Source organism: Chaetodon trifascialis, chromosome 11, assembly GCF_039877785.1.
Source record: "Chaetodon trifascialis isolate fChaTrf1 chromosome 11, fChaTrf1.hap1, whole genome shotgun sequence".
Taxonomy (NCBI): Eukaryota; Metazoa; Chordata; class Actinopteri; order Chaetodontiformes; family Chaetodontidae; genus Chaetodon; species Chaetodon trifascialis.
The window spans coordinates 16,580,129-16,591,264 of NC_092066.1; the positions used below are offsets into that span (position 1 = coordinate 16,580,129).

The following is an 11,136-nucleotide window of genomic DNA, read 5'->3' on the forward strand; positions in this document are numbered from 1 at the left end:
CTTCCAGCTCCTCGTCACAGATTGTGTGTCTATGAGCTGATACACCAAAGAGTGATGTTCCCTTTTCAGCTTGAATCATTTTAGCAGTTTTTGGCCCTAAAGAGGAAGTCTCCTGCATGTCACATGTGAAACGTAAAGATTTGACAGAAGTCAGTCAAAACATTTGTGCAGCAGACATATTTTTTTCCCGCCTCTGTTTTTTAGTTAGCTGTCCCGCAAACCTTTGCATTTATGTCGAAACTGTCGTTTCACAATTTTTTTTATCAGCTTATGACATTTAATGCGTCATGTCATCCAAATTTAATTAGCATTCACGCAGACAATCTAATGATTTTGTGATGCTCGTTTTTATTGTTTTACTATTTAATATCATAATAGGCATGTATGATAACAGTTTTATTGTCAGGTTGTTAAGAGGTAATGTTATACTTCTAAGATCATACTTTTATGGACATTTCCACAAACAAAATCTTTATCAGTCAGCCACAGAGTGAGTGACACAGACGGCCACGTATCAGGACAGGAAAACTGCTTTGCCATAAAACAGTGCACTGACATACCACATCACACTCTACAGTGCAGACACAGTCGTCACTTGTCATTAGCTCTTCGGTGTGTCCCAATTATTACTACTGAGAGAGCAGGAATGCTGCTCTTTAATCTGGCTGTAAAGGACAGTTGATCAGATATGGCTTAATTTCAATCATCATAAAAAGGGAGCACTTCCAGCACCTTAGATCCGTTGTGTGACGATGTGATTACTGCAAGAATATACTGTCACAAGACAGTTCCGTGTTTCAGCAGACGAGATAACTTCTTTATCTCTTTGTTTAACCTTGAGACATTTCCTCTGTGGGTTGGTTTAAGGAGGGAAAGGAGACTGCACAGATAATGAAACCTCTCCACAGTTTCTGTCTTTGCTTGTTGTATCTTGTCTGTTAGAATATACATAGTGAGGCTGGATTGTTCGTATAGTGGCTTGTAGTCTTCGGCAGGGAGGCAGCCTACTGTATACCCTTTGAGATGTGTCTTCCCAGGTTTTAGCACCTTAATCAATAGACTGTCACATTATCATTATTAACCCTGGAGGAGCTAATGCAATAGCCCATTGCTGTCCCCCTGCTTAGAAGTGGTCGTGTAAGACATGTGGTCATTTATTTGATTAAACGACGTTTAACAATCCTGGTTACGTAGCATGGTGAGGTGCGCACCATGTACTCATGACGAAACCAAATCTCATCCAGAAACCCTTTTATTTTATGTCTCTCCCATGTCTGCTTTCACTTCCCACTGTGTGCTAATAAATGGGGAAAAAAAGCTACAAATGTTAAAATTATTTTCACAGATTTATCATTTCATAAGTCACATGTTCAAAGCTGCAACCTATTGCCCTGGTTGAGCACATCACAGGCTCACCTGACCAACCAGGGGCGTGGCAACACAGAAGCTCTATAAATAAAAGCATGGCAAGAATTTCATTCATAGTGTGCTCCAGTACTCTCACACCAGACCTACTTGGCAGTTCACAATGCTCAGATCCTGCACGTTGCTGCTCCTCATCTCTCTCTCCAGCTCAGGGGAGAGCCGGCCTCATGTGGCCCACGAAGGCGCACCTGATGTGGGGGGAACAGATAGTCAGAGGGTCCTGCTTTTGGAGGCGGTGAAGACGGGGATCCTCAACTTGCTGGGTATAGACAAGGAGCCCAGGCCAACCAAAAAGGCCTCAAAGGAAGAGCTGAGAACGATGTATCAGCTTTACAGGGAAAAACTGAGAGAAATGAGAGGAAATTCCAGCCAGACATTGAAGGAAACCCGGCAATCCAGCATGTCTACTGTGCTCTTTCCAGCTACAGGTGAGATACTAGGGAGGGAGACACCAAGAAGACACGTAGGCCTCATTTAGCCACCGTCATACTTAAACGTGAAAGTTGGAGTTTGCGTGGGAGTAGGAAAGAAAGTTTCATAACAGTTCAAGAAATCTTGCAGCGTGAGTTTACATCTGCAGATACTATTGTCTATTGTCCTGGTGTGTTGCACCATAAATAATGTCTGTATAGTTGATGTTCCAGATAAAGATCTCTGACTCCCTTAGCTTTATCTGTCATTCCAACAAGCTTTTAGAAACCATGAGCGTGACAGACACACCTTGTATGTGATGTTACACTTTGAACACATGGTTTTAGAACTGTGATCAGAAGCCAACCAATGACATTAGAGCACTGACTTTCAAAAGCACATGAGTTTTCCTGGTTACATGCCATCATGCTTTCCAAATGTGCTTTGTCATATTATTACAGGATGTTGGCAACTTTGGATCTGATAAATCTTTGCTTTTGTTTGTGTGTTTTATAGTGGTGCCAATAAAAGCGGTTTGTAGTGGAGAACAAAGACAGTCAGGTCACAGTATGCAGTGGCACAGAGCTGTTTTCCACAAGAACCCAAATATCCAGACTGGACTGATGCTCACTTGGGCTGAGCTGAAGATTTCCAGGCAGATTTTAGACAAACTCACTTCAGTTCATCCTGAGGAAAAAAGAGAGATTCAAGTGAAAGTCAGCACAAAGCCGGTGAACTCATGGACACACGTAAACTCACCAGTCCGTGCCAATTCGTCAAGCACTCAGGATGTGATGCTGGACATCCGCCCTGAGGTGGAGAGGTGGATGAGGACTGATGGTGAGCAGGCACTGGTTGTGGATGTAGGGATAGCTGTGGCTCGAAAAGACACCCTCAAGTCAAAGCCAACCATTTCTCTGGAACTAGGCCTCATACAGCCTGAACCAGCCACGAGGACGAGGCTGCCCCGCTCCAGCAAAGAGGATGACTGCGATGAACAAGGATGGTGCTGCCGGAAGTCTATCACCGTGTCCTTCAAAGACATCGGCTGGACGGACTGGGTGGTGGCCCCAGCTGAGTACACCATGAATTTCTGTGACGGCACCTGCCCCCACAACTACAAGCCCGCGAGCATGCACACGCAGATGAAGTCTCGGCTGCACCAGATCACCAAAGGAGGGACGCCTCGGCCCTGCTGCGTGCCGGCTACCTACGAGCCCATGGTCCTCATGCACTATGACAGCAGGGGAAAGCTGAAGTTGACTCCTTTTGATGACTTCATTGTCAGTAAATGTCACTGTGCCTGAGGAAAGAAATGCATGGGACCCCTTTTTTACTTGAAATACAAATGTTTGTTACATGGTGGAGAAAAAACTGACCTGTTCTTAAATTTACATTTGATCAGAGCTGCATACTTTGTGGTAACCTAAATTATCCACTATGACTTTACTTTGAAGATGAGAGAATGTTACTGCTGCACAGAGCAACTACTTTGCATTGTGGATCAAGCAGTAGATCGAAACATTCATAATGCTGCCTTTGAAAATTATTTATTTGAAGTTCTATTTATGGTTCTAATCTTATTATTACTTATTTGTGTTTCGTGTATATGTGTGCTGGTGTTGTTTCATGTTACGGCATGTTTTAATACTACATATTATTTAATTGCAATGTTTTGATATTTTCTGTGTTATGTTCTACATTTCAGTAATAAATGTTTTGATTTATTCAGAATAAACTGTTGAACTTGAATGAATCAACATGTACATTTCATAATAAACACATGAGAATGAGCTTTTCTCAAACTTATCATTTATCCACAGAATTACAACCAGCCACTCCAGATTAGGAAGGTCAGGGTGTGCCAGAGAAGCCAGCGTGTAAAGATATGGTAACTTCGTTAACCTCGAAGTTGTGCTCATTGTGGCCTTGACCCTCTAGTCAAGGCACAGAACTAACCCAGTCATTGGTTTAATGGGAATTTGCATGAAGGAAAAAGCTGCTTGTCGTGTAAACTCCAGACTGCTCAGATTACATATCTATGCCGATACTGTAAATGCATTTTCATGGCAGATTATCAAAGCTTGTGTCTGATATTTGCTTTTAAGTGTTGCTGAGATAACTTATTAAAAGAACAAATGATAATGTGAGGCATCCTACGATAAGCATGATCGCCAACAAGACAAGAAAGGTGAATTCACAGCAGAAAAGGAGCCGGTGAGGGGAGCTGGAAACATGCCAAAGTGCAGCTCAAGGTTTGGGGATTTAAAAGTAACAAAGAGAGCACCATGATGAGGGTGGTGTTCAGTGAGTGAACTGAACTGAAATCAGTAGACTGCTCCTCTGAGATGTTTATAGTGGAATTATTCCAGGACGTGACACCACCAACCCTAATGGGTAATTCATCTTTTTTTTTTTTTTTTTTTTTAATCTTTGAACGGGTAAAGGTCACATAAATATGACCATATGCTGTTTTATAATTCATAGAGTTGGCGTTTTAAAGGGTGGGGCTTGTTGAATGATCGTGGTTGGCTGAATAAATAGACAGATTAATAGATAAGTGATTAATCAGAGCTGCAGCCACAAGTGCAAACTGTAATTTCACTTTTGTATTGTTAACTCAGACCTGTGCCAAGTAACTGCTCCTTCTTGTCTTTGCTTGCTTTTGTCCTGTTACTCTGTGCTTCAGGGGGGACATCCTCAGTTCTTACACAACTGCAGCTGCATGTGAAGGTCTTCAGTCTTAGGTCCTGAAAGGTCCTGAGTTGCAGTATTTATCAAGCCCTTCTATGTCTAATCTAAGATATACAGTGTGAACCCATTAGCCTCTGGTCTTTGGCCTACTTTGAATCCTCACGTAGCCTTCATGGAAAACTACTGAAATCAGTTGAAGGAGGAAAGCAAAGAAAAATACATGCGTTGTCATTGCCAGAGAGGCACAAATCACACTCTGTAAGTCTTGGACAAAATATTTGACTCTTTGATTAAGGTGTAAAGGAGTAAATCTGGATTTAATCTATGCAACACGCTCTGAAAGATTTTTTACATCCTCTCTGTGTGACTCTTCTTTTTTTTTTTTTTTTTAACGCTTTTATTTTTTTGTTTTTTGTGTGACTCTTCTGAAAAACTGGTGGACCACAAAGCACTTAAGGTGGTGCTGACCTTTGCATGTTTTCCAAGTCTTCATGGTGCACTTGTTACATGCTTTTGTGTGCATGTATGAGGCATTGCAGTGTTTCTTGGTGTTGTCTAGCTTATTCTTTGGACAGTGAGCAAGCAAATTAGTTGTCTCTATTCTCACATTGACTTAACTCATGATGATGCGGAAAGCTCTGCGGGCTGATGCGATTGGTTCCTCAGGCCTGGCTGTCTGAATCCATGTTTCTGAGGCTCTTATTGGTGCACTGCAGCAAAGTGGAAATGTTCAGCCATGGTGATGACTGCTCATTTTGCCTATGACATGTCACAGACATGTTAACAAGGTTAAGTTTTCATGAGTGCAGGTTATTGTAGAAGATTTTTTATAGTGACCGTAATCGAAACCATTAATTCAGTGAACTCATTGTAAAAATGCTAGTGGTAACAGTTTATTGATCACATAAAGCTCTATTAATGTCAACTTTAGAAATATCACTATTCTATAAAACATAATAAAAACTATATCCACCCACATATATAACTGCACACATTCACCTACGTGTGCATAATGTGGAGCATATTGTCATGTTGTATTTAAAAAGTTGCGTTTGTTGATGTGTTTGTTTGTTACCCACATGAAGAAAATAATGATTCTTAAGAGTTCATTTTCTATAATGCTGAAATGTTTCTTATTTTTATGGATGGCCAAAAGCGAAATGGCTGATGCAAAAAAGACACGTATGACACAAGTGTGAATAAATCAATCACGCTTCTCCTCTCTGAAGGTCAAAATATGAAGCGGTTCATCAGAAATTACAGACATGTCAAGAGAAATGCATAAAACGTCAGCTGTTATCAGCAAATTGACCTTGGTTTGTCAAAATGTGCTCATTTGTACAGTGCGTCCAGTATGACCTTCAGTAAACTGTGACAAAAACAGGAGCGTTCAAAGTGTAAAAACAGAGACATTTACTGTCATCTGCCATTATTCTGCCCCAAAACGAGAGAAGGCAACATATAACAGCTTATACATATAATTCAATTCTAACTTTCCAGATAATATACGATAGTCAAATATAGCTTTTGAATAATATACTGTATGTGCGTGTACTCTGATATCCACACATTATACAGTATATTTTCTGTTTACAGGTCAGCTGGAACATAAAGCAGCAGCCTTGTAAAAATGTGCATTTATACCAGGAGTAACACAGAAAAAGGGGGTGAGAATAGTTGTAGTTGTGAGCAGAGATGTGTCCTATCATGAATCTGGCACAATGTACAAGTCTTCTTCTTCTTGGGAGTCTGGGATGATGGAGAGGTTGCACACTGGATCATTGCTGTAAATTGCATCATCTGGTAAATCACACTGCAAATACAAATCCTCCTCAGGTAGACCAGGCGCCCTGTGGAGAAACAGTAAGTGTAGCACATAATGCTTCCATCACTTTCCCGATGTAAAACCGTTGCAGCACAAGACAAATATTATGCAAACTGTGTGGATTTCCTTTTCCCACTTTCTGTTATTACTCAGAGAAAAACTCCAGCTTTGAGTCATCAGCTGGCACATTTGATTAACAGACTAAAATCAGAGGAAACAACAGAAGAAGAAACAACGTCCAGATGCCAGCTGCACTGTGCGCATATAATACTGCAGGAGTGTGCAAAATGGGGAAATTCACAAATTCACACCGCAGTATTTCTCCATCCGTTTCCGCTCTGATCTCTTTTTGGACCACTGCACTTTCATAAATGACATTTCAGCCCCAACATTTCCCCTAAATTGGTCTAAAGATGTGAAACTGGCCTTGCCAGCCATGAAAGACTTTCACTAAAACTCTGAAAACACTTCATGTGTGACTTACCTGCTCTGTTTCTCTGTGCACCTGTTGTGTCCACTGCTTCGAGTTGTCAGGTTTTCATAAATCGGGGTCTGTCCTGTTGACTGTTCTCTGCTCATACTGATATACTGATGGGCAGTAGGTTCTGGTGTCTCTGTATAGTCCTCCTTCTTGCGGCTTCTTCTGTGGCCAAACTGAAGCACATTCCTGATTTCACAGTGGTATTTGTATATGATCACACCTGTTATGATCACAAGCAGCAGGAAGAAGACGGTCAGCCCTGCAGCCAGACCTGGGGGGGAGCCGGAGACCTGACATGTGGAGGTGTCATTCCCAAGGACACAAGTGTCGTTGACAATCATGATCTGCAGGTATGAAAGTTACAGAATAAAGCTTTTCTCAAACTATACGGTAATAATTTACATTTCTTGGTTGTTCAGAAGTTTGAAGTTTTTTAGATCTTTTATTGCTTGTTCTTATTCAGGCCTCTGCATTAATAAAAATATACCACTCACTTTATTCCAACAGTGAAACATTTTTAATAAAGTCTGATTACATAAAAATAGAGAAGATGATTCAATAAAGAGAAATACTTGATTTGATGGCACATTCCAGGAAATGCTGTAAAAAAGTCTCCTGTAAGCCAAGTCAAACAGTTTGCTGTCAGAGTATCGGTCAATAAAAACAGTGATCTTACCAAACAAGCCTCCAGCGTTGTGGGTCAAGGTCTGAGTCGTGAGTCAAGTCATGTAGTTTGTCTTTAACACCTCACACGACACTTCATGATGGTGAACTTCCCTTTTTACTGAAATCATGGAACTGAGCAATGAAAGAGCTGAAAGTACAAGGTTTCCTGTCAAAGCTCGTTCTGAAAATAGCTGCTGACAGGAGCTGAATTACTGTTATATCAAAATCTATGACTCACGGCACAAGTTTCCAACTTGACCACTGAAACTGTTTGGATTGCATGAATGGACATTGTTTATAATTCAATAATCCATTGTAAATAAAAAAAGAAAATTGGTTAAACTGGCTTTCTTTCTTTTTTTTGTGCTTTCTCTGGTCGGAAAGTCTCACTTTTAACCAAAAGAGAATAATTTTTTACGAAGTTGTGCAATTATACTTATCCTCGTGTGTATGAAGGTTTCTTGTTGAATGGGTGAAAGTGTTCAGAGTGGGGATTGGAGGTTGATAACAGAGAGAGAGAGAGAGAGAGAGAGAGAGAGAGAGAGAGAGATAAAAACCAGCTTAAGGTCATCCCAGTTAAACTAGTGTTATATCTGATCTGCGTGTCGATCACGCTACATGAATTAATGATATACTGTCATCACACTGTTAACTGACACTGCAACACCAACCAGGAGTTCAGCACGACCTTTACCTCCCCCTGCTGTTACTTTCACTCCCCACATGCAGAAAGCACCAGCCCTTATTGTCATATTCCCTCTGGACAATAATTCCCCCCATCTGTTCTGCAGCACTGGGAGAAAAAGGGGGTTGATGAGCTTCAAGCTGACCAACTGGTTGGAGTTGGTGATTTGAACCGTCACTGTCTGCCTGTTTGGTCACTGGTGGCTCACGAAACTCACACATACGGTGCGACGCTGTCAGGTGGTGTGAGATTTTTTGCATTTTGTTGAAAAAAGCACTTACCAGTATAACAGGAGCTTGATAGACATGCAGGCATCCTATGGCTGGTCCATCTGTCACCTTATGTCCTCACTCATCCTTTATACAATGCTGCTTCATGCTGTACAATGCCAGGAGAGAGGTCCCTCCTCTCATGCTTTTGCTGAAGTTTCGCACATATCTGTCTTTTATTTTTTATTGCTGATGTTTTTTTGTTTTTATTTATTTATTTATTTATTTTTACATTTCCTGGAACGTGCTTTTAACTGTGTACATTCAACCTTTATCTTTCACATGCATGCACATCCCACATGCATCCATCCAACAACCTTCTTTACACCATAGATAATATTTTGGAAAACCAAAGTTGCTGAAAATTGTGGTTTAGTTGTGCAAAAGGAAAATAAAGAACAAAAGGGGGGGGGGGTTCTAGACTTTCAGGTTAACTGATAAAGCGAAGTGAAACTTTCCCTCTCTGCTTTCGACCACATGCCTCTGTGATGTTTGCTTGCTATGCTGCTCATGTTAGTGCAGCATGTTTGTACACAAGTATTAACATTATATGTGGGCAGGGAAAAAAGGACACAGGAATCCTCCACAACATGTGGTTTTCCTCATTTTTACAAACAGGCCACAGCAAACAAGCTCAACTCCAAGGTTTCCCCCACTTGTCTTCTTCAGCGCTCACAGAATAATCCTGTGCACAGACTCCTTCCCTCCACCTGCCCTGGAGTCGCTTCTTCTTCTATGTTACCATGGTTACTTTACAACCAAATTACTCTCTCCTGAATGGCAGGTGAAAAAGCTCCACTGTGCCTTCAGTGCCAGTAAAAACAAAAAAAGAAACAATAATTGTAGGTGTGACGTTTGGACTCGAGCAAAACAAATGCTTGAGATGTTTTATGCTCCTGAGGTGTTTTTACTGGGCCTGATACATCATCATATATAAAGCTCAGAGGCCTCTTGGTGTTGCGTATGCAGCTGCTTTCATGGCAAACAGTCTGCTGGTGCTGCAGGAGCCGTGAAAGTGAAACTCCCACTGCAGTTAAGAAACAAGAACGGACATGCAAAGGTCTTTTTCTCTTGATTGATGCATTCATTATGTAATTCAGTGGAGATTAGGCTCAACAAAAATGTCATAGAAATACCACCTCTTTCTCATTCATTTGTCTCTACATGAGTGCGTCTCTAACAGGCGTGTGTGGTCCATTCACCTTTTGAATCTGTTCAGCTGGAAAGCAGAGGGAGACACTGTTGTGACAGTGTTTATCCTCAGTCAGCGGGGGGGCATCTACAGCTCCAGAGGAGGCCCACACTGCCACTTATGCCCTCGGATTTCATGCCAGATACCTTTAGGCCAACCCCAAGAAAGAAGCAACACTCTTTTCCACAAATAAAAAGACAAGTAAGCTGGATTCAATCTCAAATACATCCCTGATATCCTCACAGCCACCATTGATGTGCTAAAAAGGTTTTCACAGTGCACCGCTAACATGTTCTAACATATTTATCACACTGGGTGAGATCATCACCTCAGTGCCTAAATATGTCTTAAACTGAAATACTACTACTACTATAATAATAATAATAATAATAATAATAATAATAATAATAATAATAATAATAATAATAATAATAATAATAATAATAATGCCTATATTCTACCATGGTGTTTGAAGTCATTTCTATGTAAAAGAGACACGCACAAAGTCGTGTTTTCGTAAAAAGTGAAATTTGCGGTTATTCCGCAGTCCAGATGTGCGGGGCGCCTCCGCTACACCCACGCGCAGCGACGTGAGCACGCAAAGCCTCACTGAGACAGCTTCGTCAAGTCCGCCAGAGACAACCGTATAGATAGCGGAAACCGGACGATTTTAGCTTCAAAATAAAAGCATGCCTTGCCGCAAAAGATCTAACCAGTTTTAGTCCATCAGGAAAAACTGCCATTAGCTATAGATGATTAAATAATAACGCATGCGAGTCAAGTGACACACACACACACACACACACACACACACACACACACACACACACACACACACACACACACACACACACTATTACAGTTTTTCTTTTACTTAATTTCATGATGAATTGATAACTTTTTAATTTTTCATTAGACAGCTGTTAATCTTCAGTTTGTTTTGGCCTCTAACAATTTGTAATAGGCACGTGTTATGGTTCCTGACACTTAACAGAATAGTGTTAATTGAGAGAGAAAAAAACGCAAAATGATAATGAAAATTAGAAACTTGCAGCACTAATTAAATATACTAATTAACAATGGCTGCATCCCATTGAGGTAGGGCTCTGCTGTTGTGTATGCCTACTCACTAGGATGGCTGATATATAATGGAATGGAGCCACTGGAGCCAGTGTTATACTGTATGTCATTAGCAGCACCAGTGTTTCTCCTGGCCTGACAGGACAGTGACAAAGGTTTATTGGTTTGGTTATCCAGTCTCACTTCTCTCACAAATCTCGACTGATCAACTTAGCAAATTCAGTGTAGATAGCCTTACACAATCACACAATGAGCAAGCTGAAGACACTGATATATTTATCAAGAGAAAGGGAGTTAAAATGTGGTCATAAACACAACTCCATTAGGGTGGGGATCTCAGTGAATAAGTAGGTAAATGTTTGCTAACATGTTAGCCATAACAACTAACCAATTATCTGCAGGTGTATG

General features: G+C 40.9%; 1 protein-coding gene and 1 long non-coding RNA gene across 2 annotated transcripts; one reads left to right on the forward strand and one right to left on the reverse strand.

Annotated features, from left to right (window-relative positions):
- Window positions 1–1,527: 1,527 nt before the first annotated feature.
- Window positions 1,528–3,205, forward strand: gdf15 (Growth differentiation factor-15). The gene is made up of 2 exons (XM_070973298.1): window positions 1,528–1,853; window positions 2,353–3,205. The coding sequence occupies exons 1-2, from the start codon at window positions 1,529–1,531 to the stop codon at window positions 3,141–3,143; spliced, it is 1,116 nt and encodes a 371-aa protein (XP_070829399.1). The 5' UTR covers window position 1,528; the 3' UTR covers window positions 3,144–3,205.
- A 2,706-nt stretch (window positions 3,206–5,911) lies between these two features.
- LOC139338930 (uncharacterized) lies at window positions 5,912–7,625 on the reverse strand. The gene is made up of 3 exons (XR_011602639.1): window positions 7,513–7,625; window positions 6,840–7,180; window positions 5,912–6,380 (listed from the first exon to the last, which is right to left on the reverse strand). It is a non-coding gene; the product is annotated as an uncharacterized lncRNA (long non-coding RNA).
- Between the last annotated feature and the right edge of the window lie 3,511 nt (window positions 7,626–11,136).